General features: G+C 38.0%; 3 protein-coding genes across 3 annotated transcripts; all 3 read left to right on the top strand.

Annotated features, from left to right (window-relative positions):
• Nucleotides 1–1,244: 1,244 nt before the first annotated feature.
• Nucleotides 1,245–2,182, top strand: CBG25866 (the record flags this gene model as incomplete). Its single annotated transcript, XM_045243859.1, has 4 exons — nucleotides 1,245–1,410; nucleotides 1,460–1,639; nucleotides 1,687–1,980; nucleotides 2,025–2,182. 4 exons carry the CDS (start codon nucleotides 1,245–1,247, stop codon nucleotides 2,180–2,182), a joined length of 798 nt encoding a protein of 265 aa, XP_045099384.1.
• Nucleotides 2,183–2,380: 198 nt separating this feature from the next.
• CBG13269 lies at nucleotides 2,381–5,191 on the top strand (the record flags this gene model as incomplete). The annotated part of the gene is made up of 6 exons (XM_045243858.1): nucleotides 2,381–2,489; nucleotides 2,537–2,637; nucleotides 2,857–3,420; nucleotides 3,470–4,338; nucleotides 4,383–4,998; nucleotides 5,048–5,191. 6 exons carry the CDS (start codon nucleotides 2,381–2,383, stop codon nucleotides 5,189–5,191), a joined length of 2,403 nt encoding a protein of 800 aa, XP_045095106.1.
• A 257-nt stretch (nucleotides 5,192–5,448) lies between these two features.
• Nucleotides 5,449–15,514, top strand: CBG13268 (the record flags this gene model as incomplete). Its single annotated transcript, XM_045243857.1, has 9 exons — nucleotides 5,449–5,594; nucleotides 5,799–5,923; nucleotides 6,388–9,644; nucleotides 9,686–9,894; nucleotides 10,157–11,645; nucleotides 11,762–14,176; nucleotides 14,223–14,976; nucleotides 15,023–15,189; nucleotides 15,233–15,514. 9 exons carry the CDS (start codon nucleotides 5,449–5,451, stop codon nucleotides 15,512–15,514), a joined length of 8,844 nt encoding a protein of 2,947 aa, XP_045095105.1.
• Nucleotides 15,515–16,074: the final 560 nt, after the last annotated feature.

Here is a 16,074-nt window from a genome sequence, read left to right as displayed (position 1 = left end):
AAAAAGTTGGTGGCGTAGAAAACTCAATTTACGAAAGTTAGACCACCATGTTAAAATGGCTTAAAAACGCACCATGTTAACATCAGATCATTTTCAGGTCAAAACGTTTGGTGGTCTAGAAAATTCATGTTGGAAAAATTAGGCCACCAGGTCAAATGGCTTAGAAAAAAAGATGAGATACGATTTTTTACTAGTAAAATTCCGGCGGTCAATAGCAATTTTTTGTCGATAATTTGTCGACTAATGCCCCCTTCGACAAATTTATCGACAAAAAAAAACAAGAAATTTATCTACAATTTGTCAACAAAATTTTGTCGATAAATTTATCGATAAATTACTTTCGACAAATTTACCGATAATTTGACGACAATTTATCGACAAAATTTTATCATTTTTATCGACAAATTTATCGATAATTTGTCAAGTAAATTTGTCGACAAAATCGGAAAATTTTTGTCGATAAGGCACCTGCCGGTAAGTGACAATCGGTAGTCACACATTGCTGTAGACTATGATTTTTTGAAAATTTTTCAACGAAAAACAGTTTTTTTAGACAAACTTTCGTCAACAAAGTGGTAATATGTCTTCTATACCATTTTTGCAATAAAAAACTGCTGAAAATTAGCTCATCAGTTTGAATCGCGAAAAGATGCAAACTATAACTAGGCAAATACTCATTAGCTTGATGATCTTTTGCTAAATGCTCACTTGCTAAATATGCTCATTTGCTAAACTCGCTCATTTGCTAAAATAGTCTCAATTGCTAAATTTCATTTGCTAAATTTTGATCATTTGCTAAAAATGAAAAAGTGAAAATTTTGCTGTTATTTGCTAATTTCAGTACTTTTTGACTGAATTTTTTACAGAATATTCCGGTTTTTGCTTTAAATTTTAGGAATAGGCTTAAACACCTGTTTTCCGGTAAGGAGTTTCAGCCTAAGCCTTCAATTTGAACAAATCCTCTATTTAGCAAATGATCAAAATTTAGCAAATGAAATTTAGCAAGTGAGACTATTTTAGCAAATGAGCATATTTAGCAAGTGAGCATTTAGCAAAAGATCATCAAGCTAATGAGTATTTGCCCTATAACTAGGTGAGATTCTAGAATACTAGACAAGTATTCACACGTTCCATGCCACATTTTCCAACTGCAATTCCAGTCCTTTTTTTTCGGAAGTGTCCAACTATCTGATATATAAACGTAGATCATATTTATTCGTGCTGAAAACAGCAAGCCAATTAAAATGATTGAAGGTTTCGCTGGAGAGGGAAAGAGAGATCGAGCACCGAATCCATGGCCTTCGCCAAACTCGAATAACTTCAATCGAAAAGCGGGAAAAGAGACCCGACATACAGCAACAAGAGCATTGAGAAGCTCGCAATCTAATCAAAAAACCAGTTCTAGAAACCGTAAGTGCAACAGGAGTTAATGTTTATAAATTACCAGCTCTACATTCAGAATTAGCTCTACCAAAACCGAGATCAGCTGATAATGCGAATGCGACACGAGAGCTGAAAAAAAGTTTAGGGTTGATTCCTCATCAGAAACCAACACCGCTACTCCTAGAGTATAAAGACAGTCGAAATGAAACTAAATCTATCTCAACTGCAACTTCATTGCAAAGTATTACATCGATAAGTTAGTCATTCTTTTAAATAAAAATAAATTTACACCATATATTTCAGATTCAAAAAAATCGTGTCAACGAGATAAAGATGTAAAAACGAAGGACAATAATTCAAAGAGCTCATACTATGGTGCCTACTCTTACGGAAAGAAAATTCCATCACTTTGCGATTCACTGTTCACCGATTCTCCATCGCCACGTGGGCTGACAAGAAACGGAGAAACTGCTCGGAAGCCAATAAAGAATTCTCCTCTTGCAAGTATTAACAAGCCAAACTGTGAAAATAAAAAAATCGAAAAACCAGCGGAAGTGACCCAAAAGACACAACTTCAGGTTTTCGAGCCAGTCGAAGGTGTGTTGTTGAATCATTTTTCCCCAATGACCGCCTTTTTTCAGTTTATCCTGACATTATAAAAATCGAAACTCGTCGAACGATTGTTCGTGAAGGAGGAATCCACTCTGAGGAAACAAGCGTTATTCAATTTCCAAAGAATCTCCCATCCAATGTTCAAGTCGTCACTGCTCAATTTGTACCATCAAATCGACCAGAATGATGATATATTTTCCCTGAATCCATTTTTCTATCCCAATGCTTTTCCTTTATTCTTGATCTGAATGAATGTTTTCCCCCAAGAAATTGGCTGTCGTCTAATACATTGTTTGCCGTAAAATACCGCGTTTGCGTACTTTTCCCCTTCGTATTTTTTCGTTGCTTCCTTGTTTGAAGAACGCCCAGCCAGTGTTTCAGGAAAATGGCAACTAAAGAACGAAAACGTCGTGGGAAATGGGACGCCTTCAAGTCAGAAGACAATGCATCATCATCAGGAGCTGGCAGTTCTGAAAAGGATACTGCGGCTGCTGGTGAGGCTTGAGATTTGGAGACTGTCGAGGAAACGTGAATTTTTCAGTTCCGAAAGCAGCTTCTCACAATTTGAGTGGTGAAAATTCATCTTCGGTTATGACGGATGAATTCGGAGCAAAGGATTATCGAAAGGATATGCCATTGAAAGTATGATAATAGAAACAAAACACTGTATAATTACTTAGAAGAACCGGGAAATAGACAAATAGATATTAACGTCGTATCGTAGAGGTGACAGCTCGAAATACACATTGACAGAGAAGACCCCAGTAGAAATTGAAACAACTTTATGAGCCCATGCACTGAAATTTTACCCACGAAGACGATGAGATACCTTAAATACATGACCTGTTTCTTTTTTTTCAGGCAGACTTCTCGGCTCGCCCTTTATGGGTGGCTCCTGACGGACACATCTTTCTGGAATCATTTAGTCCTGTTTACAAACATGCGAGAGACTTTCTTATTGCTATTTCCGAGGTTACTCGTTCTAAAAGTTTCATAACATTATCTGAAATTCATTCATTTCAGCCAGTTTGTCGTCCACAACATATCCATGAGTATCAGTTGACCGCATATTCTCTCTACGCTGCAGTATCAGTTGGTCTTCAAACAAAAGATATCATAGAATATTTGGAACGATTGAGCAAGAGTCAACTTCCAAAAGGAGTCATTACATTCATTCAAATGTGTACTGTCAGTTATGGAAAAGTGAAGCTGGTGCTCAAACACAACAGATATTTTGTGGAGTCCCGGCATTCGGATGTTATGCAAAAACTTCTCAAGGACACAGTGATTCAGTCATGTATTCTGGATGATCGAGTGCAGCCAGCTCAGCAGACAGACTTGTCGGCACAAGAGAAAATCAAGTTTTCACATGGAAATGAAAATGACGGTGCTGATAAAGACGGGGCGGATAATGCAGATGGAAAGGTGATTTTCAAATTAATAGGTAATTTATATGAAATTCTAAATCTTTTAGGTTCCTGCTGACATTGATGAATTCTTCGGAAAAATGGATGGGGATGACGAGGAAGATGCAGAGATTCGTAACTTGCAACTGCTCACTTTTGAAATCAAACAGGAAACAATTGAAACAGTTCAACGAAGATGTATTGAATTGGAATATCCGCTTCTAGCAGAGTACGATTTCAGAAATGATACAATGAATCCAAACCTGGGAATTGATTTGAAGCCTTCCACAACTCTCCGACCTTATCAAGAAAAATCCCTTCGTAAAATGTTTGGAAACAGTCGCGCCCGAAGTGGTGTCATCGTTTTACCATGTGGAGCCGGAAAGACATTGGTAGGAGTAACTGCAGTCACGACAGTTAACAAAAGATGTCTTGTACTTGCCAATTCAAATGTGTCTGTTGAACAGTGGAGAGCTCAGTTCAAATTATGGAGCACTATTCAAGACAAGCAACTGGTTCGATTCACAAGAGAAGCCAAAGATCCAGCACCATCGGGAGCAGATGCGACAAAGCCTGTTGTGTGTATCAGTACCTACTCCATGGTCGCCTACTCCGGACGTCGTACATTACAGGCTGAAGAGGCTATGAAGTTTATTGAAAAACAAGAATGGGGACTTTTGTTGCTAGATGAAGTACACACGATTCCTGCAAAAATGTTCCGCAGAGTACTTACAATTGTACAAGCGCATTGTAAATTGGGTCTCACAGCTACACTGGTTCGTGAGGACGATAAAATCACGGATTTGAATTTTTTGATTGGTCCGAAGATTTATGAAGCGAATTGGATGGAGTTGCAAAAAGCAGGTCATATTGCCAAAGTACAGTGTGCTGAAGTGTGGTGCCCAATGACTTCCGCGTTTTATTCATATTATCTCAGGTAACCTAACTTTGGAAATTCAAAGGACTGAATCGGTTTTTCAGATCCCAAATCGCGCGTAAGCTGTTGCTTGCTGTGATGAATCCCAACAAATTCCGAATCTGTCAATTCTTGATTAAATTCCACGAACGACGAAACGACAAGATCATCGTTTTCTCAGACAACGTTTTCGCTTTGAAAAGATACGCCATCGAAATGCAGAAGCCGTTCTTGTACGGAGAAACTTCACAGAACGAGCGTATGAAGATTCTCCAGAATTTCCAGTACAATCCACGTGTCAACACAATCTTTGTCTCGAAAGTAGCAGATACATCGTTCGATTTGCCAGAAGCCAACGTGCTTATCCAGATCTCAGCACACGGAGGATCTAGAAGACAAGAGGCACAACGTCTAGGAAGAATTCTTCGAGCGAAAAAGCATTCGACTGATCAGTTCAACGCATTCTTCTATTCTCTCGTCTCGCAGGATACTGTAGAAATGGGATATTCTAGAAAGCGTCAACGGTTCTTAGTGAATCAAGGATATGCGTACAAAGTGGTCAACAGGTTGCCTGGAATGGAACAGGAGGACTTAAAGTTGGCAACAAAAGAATCTCAACTTCAATTGCTTTCACAAGTCCTTGCTACTTCTGATGCTGACGCAGAGGAAGAGGATATTAAGGTGACTTTCAAAGTATTTATTATACTCCTATTCATTTCTTTATTTTCAGGAAGAACTCGCAGATGGAACAATCCGTGTCGCACGTCGTGAAGCAACAATGGCGTCGATGTCGGGTGGACAAGGAGCTCAGTATCATGCCAAAGCGAAAGCAATTACTGAGAGGCATCCACTCTTCAAGCGATTCCGGCAGTGATCATCTTTTTGCATTCAAATTGATAGCTTTTTGGACTAATTCATTTTACCTAATTTATGTGCTCTTTCCCAGTTTTTTTGAAGCATCTCGGTTTTCGTTTGTAGCTGTAAATTGTGAATTGTGTGAACAACAATGAATTTTAACGGTTTCTTGGTGTCTAATTGGCTATAGTTTGACCATTGTACGATATAATATGAGCTAATTAAAGGGGGTGCTAGGACAATGGAACACACTACGCTGCTCTGTATTTCTACGAAATGACAGAACCTTCTGAAAATGAAACGATATTCTGTGAAATCCTTCCAGAACTTTGTAGGATTTATGAACAAAGTCGATTCGCAGATTCTTTGAATGTATTCGTGAAAAATATCAGATTTGGAAACGATAGAGAGATTGAGAAGACGTAAGTAATTTTTATTTTAAAAACAGTGTTTTTTTCGGAACGTTTTGTAAATGCACTCAAACGCGAATACAGTAAAATTAGCATTGGTCTCGAAGCGAAGCTCAAAACAGCGGCCTGCATTCCATCGGAAAGAGGGCGGGAAAAAATAAACTTGAAATACGACCCGGAAAAAAAACTGAATTTTCCGAAAAAAATCGATTTCAGTTCTAATGATGTGGAAATCAAAATGGGCGGAGTCAGATGCTTGGCCGAATTCCAGAACTGCAAAGCTGTGAAGCAGAAGAAAATGTCCGCAACTGATGAAATGATGTTTGGAATATTTGGACAAGGTGAGCTTTTTATTTCGAAGGGTTCCAGTCAGGGATGTTCGGAATGGCTTTTTTGGAATTTTTCGGAATATCCGATTTTCATGATTTCGTAACTATTAGCAGTCAAATTTTAAAGTTGGAATCTCTTTTTTTCCGCCAAAAACAAAAAAATTCACAAGCAGATTTCGAAAAACTACAAATACAGTAACCTAAAGTATTTTTTATTTTCCGGCGTTTTCAGTCAATTTTTCCGACTTTTTTTGGGAAAAATAATAGAAAACTAGACGAAAAGCTGTGAAAAACGAGAAAATATAATCTTTTAGGTTACGGTTGTTGTCGTTGTGGACCTTTCATAACTCTAATTTTTTGTACCTGTTGATTTGGAATTTGATTCCGATTTTTTAAAAAGCTTCTGAGATATTCTGGACGGGATTTTCGAAATTCCGAACTCCATTCCGAAAATCCTTGGTTTTCCTTTTTTTCAGATTCTCCGCAACTCAAAAATTCTGAAATTCCACCAGAAGTTCTTGCTTTAAATGCTCGACTGATTCTTCCCAAAGCATCGGACAAGTACGTTTCTCAAATCGAAATTCGCAATTATGAAATTGAACAGAATCCCACTTTTCAAGAGATTTTCTCCTGTTCTCCATCTGAAATCAAACTGTGTCAAAGAGTGAAAAAAGAGATTTATCTTCATGTAAACTTGAAAAAAGAGCAACAAACTACAAGAAGTAGTCTATTCGAGGCAATTCTTAACATGTTGGAGGAGTTGAAATTCAAGAAAGAAATTAAGAATATTCATCAGTTTTGCATTCCATTCGTCCATTTTGGAAAAGTTCGAATTTCTGTAAAAATCGATGAGGACACTGAAAATGTGAAGGTCGAAGTCTTCAATCTTTTCGGTTCGTTGTTTGGATTTATGGATTTTTTGGATGACGGAAAAATCAACGACGATTTGTTTTTAACGGATGAAATGCTGAATTCGAGGGTTGAAGCTTTGGAAGATTTGGATTCTGAGGATTCCATAGAAGAAAAAGAGAAACCAAATCCCACAGAGTCTTTTGATATTCTCATATCAATCCTACAAAACCAAATGAATCTTCTGAAGATGTCACCAGATGACGTGGCATCCACACCACTACCGTATCTGGGAATCGATTCATTGAGACTTGCTGAGCTGGAATATCACATTTCAAATCATCCGGAATTCACGAATTTGAATTTGAATGCTCCATTCCTAGTGTCTTACAAGACACTTGCTCAGATCACACTGTTTTTGGATAAGATGAAAGAAGATAAGAAGATAAGAACTAATCAGAATCCACCTGTCATTGTTCAGCATTCAGAATCTGTTCATAACAAATTCGAGATCCCATTATCCTCTCAACAAAAACGAATTTTGTTCGTTCGAGAGCTCGAAAAGGATTTGTTAGCATCTTCCTCAAATTTAACTTCCCAATTTGATGAATCGGTTTTACTTCACTTCTCACATCTTCCACATAAGCGAACCACCAACGTTATCAATCATCTGATAATCACAAATTCAATTCTGAGAACCCAATATTCAGAAGATTATCAGTATCTGTTATCAGGGACTGAGTGCTTTATTGCTATCCGAATGAAGGATGAAACTTTTATTCTAGATCCCATTCTACCCATTCGATGTATTCTGAAATCCAAACAAATTCTGCAAATCATCTTCAACCACATCTCAATCGATGGTCGATCCCTTCTCGTTTTCTATCGGAAATTCAAAGATATGATAATCAATTTTCCGAAGATCCAATGCGCAGCACCCGCACTGCAGCACTACGATTATTGTAGATCTGAGAAGGATGCTTCCAAAGAATCCTTGGATTACTGGACCAATTATCTAAAGCCATTTGGAACTTTGGAACTTGAGAAGATACCTCATGACTTCTCGGAGTATTCTGAAATTCTAACGGCTTCTTATCTGCATCAACCGTTTCCAAAAGGTATCCAGAAGAAGTTTGATACTTTTTGCCTACAGAAATCACTTTCTCGTTTTGAACTATTCATGGGAGTTCTCGAAATTTCCGCTCGTCGAGTTTTTGGAATATCCGATCCCTTTGCTATGGGATTCGCAGTTGACCAAAGAACATTTCCATTCTTCGAAACGATTGGATGCTTTACAAATGTATTGTTTTATCTATCTGGAATGGATAACAACTTGGAGAATTGTCAGAAGACGTTGAGAGAATCAAGAAGGCACCAGGACTTTCCTTATGAATCGATTGTGAAGTTAACTGGAATCGATGGAGATTTATTTAACATTTTTGTGGTTAACGATGTGGTGGAAATCGATTCAATCTCGAAAAAATTCTCCAAAGCCAGTAGGAGAGTCAGATTTGAAGATGAAACAATCCACGTGGATATCATTCAGGATTCCACAGATTCCAAAGAGAAGAAAGTGGCAAAATATTCAATGACCTGGTATTTAAGGCTATTCGGAGATGACCGTTTGCATGTGGAAGTTGAATATGCTGACAATCTCTTTAGAAGAGAAACAATTGAAACAGTCACAGATGAAATGTTCCGGATAATAAACGGACTACTAGCAGACAATGAGCGAATTCCGGTAAAGAATGTTCCGCGTCGCAGTGATTTTCCCACTTCTACAGTATCCCAAATCATCAGTGGAGAAGCATCAACGGTTCGATATCGTCAGAAAGATGTCAAAATCTACCCCAATAAACTATCTTCTAACCTGTTCAAACTTCAAATCCAGCGATATTGTCAACTGATCGCCGAATGTCCGATAGTCATTCATATGCCAAGAGGCCCAGATTTGATACAAGCCGTTTTGGGAGCATGGAGTGCTGGATTCTATTCAGCTCCGTTACACAGAGATGCAACAGAAGAACAAATTCAGAAGACGTGTCAAGGATTGGGATTCAAACATCCTATCGTTTTGAGGAATTTGAATGATTTCAAAACATCAAATCTGAGAATTTTCAATCGCTCTTCTTCATACGATCTTGCCTACGTAACCTCCACTTCTGGAAGTACTGGAAAACCAAAACTTGTTGGGACATCTTTCCAAGGACATTCGAATCTAGCCCGTCAGTATACCACATCTTTTCAAATCTCATCAAGTGACACAATCGGACAAGTCGTCGATCCTTCATTTGATATTTTCTTTGCTGATATCGTCAAAACATTTACAAATGGAGCACGCCTTCTATTGGCTCGAGATTCGATTGCGACGTCTTCTGAGCTCTTGAGCTGCACCAATGTATATCTGATGCCAGCGTTCCTATCAAGACTACCAGATATGGAGTGCTTGAAACATCTTGAAACACTTCAATATGGAGGGGAACCATTAGCGCCTCTAGTTTTGGAGAGACTCCCGAAAACTTTAAACGTATGGCAAGAATTCGGTCTAACAGAGCAAACAGTGTATTCTGCGAGAAGAAGAATCCTCCCGTCGAAATTGAAGGATCCAGATGGATTGAGAAAGATTGGAGAGTGTTACGATAATATTTATGTGGAAGTCAGAAGCTTCGGAGGTTCAGATGACATGTGCAAACGAGGACAGTTGATTCTAAAAGGGATTGGTCTGATGAGAGGATACTTTGAGGTTACAAGACATTCATTAGACGAATTCCCAACCGGAGATGAGGTTCGAAAGTTGAAAAATGGAGAAATTGTATTCATTGGAAGAAAAGATTCTCAAGTGAAAGTACGAGGACATCGTATTGATTTGTTTGAGGTGAGTGAGGTACTCGGGGTTCTAAGAGAGAAAACTTAGTAAACTTTCAGATTGAATGCGTTGCCCTTTCATCAAATCTTCTTGAATATTGCACTTGCATTGTATCAAATTCCAATCAGTTGGCATTGTTTTATAAATTCAAGTCTGCTGAAAGCATCAACGACTCGTCAGAGAATCTTCAAAAATTTTTGGAGGAGAAGTTGATTTCTTACAAAGTTCCACAGCTATTGATCCATTTGGAACAGTTTCCGTTGACACGGTAAGAGCTGAAAACCTGTAATAGAAGGCCCCCCTACACAGTCAAGTTTGAGCTATTTCATCTCAATTCCTGTGAAAGATATCAAAAATGTGTCAACTGATGAAAGACTTCTGATATTATGATGAACAATTTATCAGTTGACCACTTTTTAAATCCCTGACAGGAACCTAGAAAAGTTGGTTTAAAGTTGGAAGGGCCCTTCTATTACAAATTTAACGAAATTGGAAACTTTTGAAACATTGAAAAACAAAATTTATTTCAGAACTGGAAAAGTTGATAGAAAGCAACTGCTACAATATTTGAAAAGTCATGAAAATTCAAATTCGAATGAAGAGAGAATCGAAGAATATTCTGGAAGCAAACATGTCGACGAAGCTGAAAAACTTTCTTCATTGTTATTGAAATGGCTTCAACACTACTCAAAATCCGAAATCGACTCTCTAGATTCCAATATATTCACCTGTGGGGTTGATTCGATTTCGGTTATGTTGACTATGCAAAAGTTGAGAACTGAAGGATTTGAGGTTCCTGTAAAAATGTTTTTCAAGTCGAAATCAGTCCGGAAGATTGTGGAATGGGTTTTGGCTTCTTCGAATTCGACTACGGTAGAAGCTCAAAAAGAAGTTCCAAAGCCACGGTATCAACAAGAACATCTGAATCACTTCATCGATTTGAATCATATTCAGCAACGAATTCTATTCTCGTCTAGAATGACGTCTTCTGACCCATTCCTTCTGGAGTTTTCTATTGATATTCCACCCAGAACTTCCGAAGACCTACTTTGCCAAGCTGTCAATTTTATCGTCATGAGAAACCAAATGCTTCGTAGCAAACTTTCTAGAATTCAAGGAGAATATCGATTTATTCTATTTTCTGGAACTGAAGGTTTTCAAAGTGTTGGAACCCTCCAAAATTCTGTGTCCAGTGGTGATCCATTTGTGCTAAACATTTGGGTGGATAAACAGAAATTTTTCATTTCCATACACCACATAATTTTCGACAGACGGAGCCTTGAAATATTAGAAGAACAATTGGCCCAGTTTCTTTGTGGAGGAAGCGAAAATATAAAATTTGAAAACAATTTTTCTACGCCTGTCGTTTCCAATGGTTCTATTTCAGCGTCTTCTTTCTCTGAATTGAAATCCTGGACACCAATTTACACAAAGTTTCAAATGGGATCCAAAAGTTCCAAATTGAGGTTCTCAGTGGCGCCAATCAAGAGAGATCATGACACACCAGCCACATTTTCTCTAGCGTTTGCTTACGGAAAGACTATATCGAACGTTTTTGGAATCACCTCATCCTTTCCAATTGCCACAACTTTTGCGAATCGAACCCAAGAAAATTGGAATACGGTATCCATGTTTGCCAATACCCTTCCTTTAGTGTTTGATACAAATCAAAGCTCGGAAGAATTTGTAGAGAGACTTTACCTGCTGACGGAGAACTCCAATATTGCATTGATGGAAGCTGTTGGATCCACAGGACACTTTGCTGATTTTGCTCTAAACTATCATAAGAATCTCGGAGGAAACCAGAAAGACATCTTCTGTCAGTTTCCGGTGCTCCTAACGTATTCTGAATCTGAAGGGATGGCTGAACTAGAATACGATGGGAAATGGATTTCCGAGGAGAAAGCTGAACAATTGAGAATTGGAATTCAAAATTGTTTTGGACCTCCTGCGCCTCATACAGAAGAAGAAACAAAGTTGGATTACTTACAAGCTTTTGAGAAGTTTCTCAATACAAACGTTTCTGAAAACTCTGACTTCTTTCATTCTGGTGGGCATTCTCTGACAGCAATGAAGTTGATCGATTATTTAAGTGATGCTCTGGAAATAGAAATTCCTCTGAAACTCATTTTTAGTTTAAAACTCCGAAAGCGTTGGAAAAAGCTGTAAGAGCATTCCAGAAAAAGGATGAGACACTGGAAAGCACCTCAGAAACAACACCGCATCCTCAACCATCTGATCCGTTCGAATCCTTCAAATTCCCTCTCTCACGACAACAAAATCAAATGTTCTACTTATCTCAACTAACAGAAGATTCACTGGAATACCAGCTTCCTTTCATTCAACCATTCCCAGCTACAGTATGCCCTTCGGAAATCCATCGATCTCTTCTGATGACGATTCAAGAACAGAACATATTCAGAACCGTTTTCAAAATGGATTCTGAAACTGGAGAGCCTTATCAAGAAGTCGTTTCAATGACAGAAGCATTTTTAAGATGTCACATTGAGAATGTTAGAAGAGAAGAGAAACTTCATGATAGAATCCGAGAGCTCTGTGAAGAACCCATTGATGTTTTGAGTGGACTACCACTTCTAAAAGCTAGCTTCGTGACGTCTTCTGAAAAACACGTGGCATTTTTACACCTCCACCACTTGATTAGTGACGCTAGATCCACTCAAATAACGAATTCGACCATGAAGTCTTTTTTCGAGGAGTCCCAAAGGAGCCCGATTCGTTTTAACTACACATACTTGGATTACTGTAGATTGGAACAGAAGGAAATTAGTAACTGCGATGGAGAATACTTAGAAACATTGGTGGCAGGATTGGGAGGCTTGAAAATTGGAAACAGAAATGATCCTGAAAAAATTTTTGTGGATGTTCCAAAACCCCTCGTCACACAACGACTGGCTTCGGGGGACTCCCCATTTTCAGTTTTTCTCAGAATCGTATCATCAGTCCTTCTCAAGTGTTTTCCAACTTCATCCCAGTTCAATATTGCTTTTCCCGCATTGAATCGAAACGAGAAAACTTCAAATCTTTGTGGATACTTCCTCAACAATTTGCTAATTAACTCATCCCATCTCTCCACTCTTCCAGATGTCCTCAACGCTAATTTACCGTATTCCGATGTGATCCGACAAGTTCGAAAGGTATCCAGAAAAGACGAATCAGTTGCTAACCTCTACATAAACTGTCGATATGATTTGGAATACGATGAGTCGGACGATGAAGTGCTATTGGACTTGGTACCATTGAAATTGCATTTCCCGATTGAAATCGATGTGGATCTTTTGGCAAATGAGGCGTATCGGATCACTTTGAGATCGGATAGATTGAAGAAAAAAGAAATGATGGAAATATTGAAAATGGTGACGAAAGAGCTGGAAGTGTCTGAAAGTAAATTGGATCAAAATCGCGAGAAAACGATATATGGCCTCAAAAAAGATACTCTTAATTTTTCGATTCCTGTTCTATATGAAAAGTTTCTAGCTTCTAATGTGACTTCTAAATTTGCGGTGAGCTCGAGCGAAGAATTATCCTACCGTCAACTACACCAAATTGTTCTTCGGATGTCCCAAAAACTTTCTCGAGAGTTTCTAATTCATCGAGGTACCATGATTCGATCCGACGATGTTATCGCAGTAGTTGGATCCAAATCAATACAAACCACAGTGAGATGTCTAGCTGTTCAATTTGCTGGAGCTGCTTACTTGCCAATTGATAAAAGTTATCCAGAAGAAAGACGAAATGAGATTTTAAAAGATTCCTTATTTGTTTTTGAAGAGTCTGGTGACATCGAGGATATAGGATCTACAAAATCATCTCGTCACTTCCCCATATCCACGGCATACTGTCTTTCCTATGTCATCACAACTTCTGGAACTACCGGACGTCCGAAATCAGTAGCCATCGGTGCAGATTCTCTAGCTAATTTGTGTCTCTCCTCCACTATATCCATGAGAGTTTCTAATTCCAGTCGCATTTTTCAATTTACTAACTTTGTATTCGACAATTCTGTTCTAGAAGTTTCGATGGCCCTCGCTTCGCAAGCTACTCTGATTTATGGATCCTCTAATTTCGATCCATCAGAATTCGAAAAGTCCATAGAAGATCCAGGAATCACTCACTGTCTCCTATTTCCCAGTTTGGTCCAGTCGATTGAAATTTCAAGAATCAAAAGTCTTCCGTATTGGATTGTCGGAGGAGAACGTCTTCCACAGACGCTACTCGATTCTGCGCTAGACATGGGAATCCGAGTAATCCAAAACTATGGGCCAACCGAAACGACAGCATTTGCAATTTCAAAACAAATGAAAAAGGGAGATCTCGGATGTCAAATTGGTCATCCGGCAATTAATTCAAAAGTGAGGATTTCAAAATTCGATGAAAGTGGAAATGGAGAGATTTTGATATCTGGAAGGGGGAGGATGAGAGGATATTTCAATAGAGAAATGATGACTTCTGAATGGTATTCCAGTGGAGACATTTGTAGAATATCGAAGACTTCCGAAATTGAGTTTATTGGAAGAACAGATTCTCAGGTTGCTTTTTTTCACTTTTTGACACCAAAAAATTGTATACTTATTTCAGGTCAAAGTTCGAGGATACCGTGTAGAGCTCTCTGAAATCGAAAAGATCATTGAATCTCATCCAGATGTCAAAATCTGCAAAGCCATTTTCGAACCAGGGACTCAACAAATTCATGTTTTTTATAAAACTTTAGATATCAGCTCAGAAACAATCCGAAGTAATTGTGAACGTCTTCTCGAGCCCCAAAAGATACCTTCTACATTCAATGAAGTTGGAGAATTTCCGTTGACAGGAAATTCAAAAATAGATAAAGTAAAGTTAATGGAAATTGTTAAAAGTGGGTTAAACTTTGAGCAACTCTTGGAATATTTCAAATTTTCAGACCCAAAGATTTCTCAAAAACAAAAAACCGATTCTCTAGAATCTGAACTTTCTGCTATATGGATTTCTCTTTTAAACTGCCCAAAACCATCTGAATCTGATAATTTCTTCCTGATTGGTGGTCACTCTCTCCTTTTGATTCGTCTACGCCATTTGATGCAAACCAAACTTAATATTCAAATTTCTGTTCCAGATGTTTTGGAAAACTTGAAGTTTGGAGATATGATAACTCTTTTGAAAAAGAAGAAAGGACTTTCTCAAAATCAAAAAACGCTAGTATTCTTCCCAGCGCTTTATGGTGGATGCACGACATATCTGAAGATGATTCAAATACTGAAAACTGATTTCCTCGATGTTCTATTACTAGACGAGGAATCTGGAGAGACGGTGGACGAAGTCGCTGAACGGTACAAAAATCAGATTTGGGCGAAAAGTTTGTTATAAATTGTTTTGCTCATAAGAATCAAAATATTTTTCAGCGAGAAATAGTTCACCATCTTCTCTTATTTTCATTGGAGCTTCTTCAGCCGGAACTTTAGCATTCGCCACATCCCAAAAGTTCCGAGAAAACGTAACAGTAGTATTATTGGATTCAGGAACATTCTGGAATTTAATTGAACATTTGGATTACTCGAAGAATGAAACGGTGAGGTTATTGAAGCTAAAAATATCACCAACTTGTTTTATAGGAAATGACCGAAAATCTGAAAAACTACCAAGTAGACATTCAGACTGCTCGTTCAATGGCAATTGAGTCTTGGAAAATTCTCCAAATCTTGAAGAATTATAAGCCAGAAATCAGCATCAAGAAAATCCATATTTTATCTGTAGATGGAAGTGATTTGGGATGGAGCAAGTACTCGAGGAATCTCAAAACTCACAAGATCAATGGAGATCACTATTCAATGCTTCAGGATTCGAAACATGTGTTGGACGTTGTGAAGATTGTACAAGGCATAATTGAAAATTAATATTTAAACTGAATTCGTTGTTTTTCAATAAATTTTCAATTATTATCGAATTTCCTAAATTGGACCGAATAACTGCACATAAATAACCACCTCCCTCTGTTGAGTGGTGCTGTACACACAAATCTTCCAAACTGTCTCCGCGCGCGTCTCCGATTTATTTTGTCTTTTTCTCTAACATCTCTGTATTTTTCAGTATGTATCTCTGCCTTCTTATCTTCGAAAGGCATCACTGCCTTCAAATGAGCATCCATCACTTTTTCGAATTAGTATAACAGTTTTAACCATCGATGGCTCAAATATTAAAAAAAAAATATATTTATTTTTTCCTATATTTTACATTCCATTCGAAAAATACATGTTTGCACAATTTTATTGCGTTTTTTAGCGAACAAAACTGACTCTTTTTTTCTTTTGCTACAGTAATCAGCACAGTCGCTTCGAAGCCCTATGTACAATTTTGAAGAATGTTCCTTGAAAAATCGAATTTTCAAATTTCCGACATTTTATTTTTTTTTGCCAGTTTCTCTGTTTTTCCATACCGGAAGGCCCGGTGTCAAAAA

This window comes from Caenorhabditis briggsae, assembly GCF_000004555.2.
Source record: "Caenorhabditis briggsae complete genome, chrIII, whole genome shotgun sequence".
Classification (NCBI taxonomy): domain Eukaryota; kingdom Metazoa; phylum Nematoda; class Chromadorea; order Rhabditida; family Rhabditidae; genus Caenorhabditis; species Caenorhabditis briggsae.
Note: the sequence above shows the minus strand (reverse complement) of the source record. Positions and strands in the feature narration are given on the sequence as shown.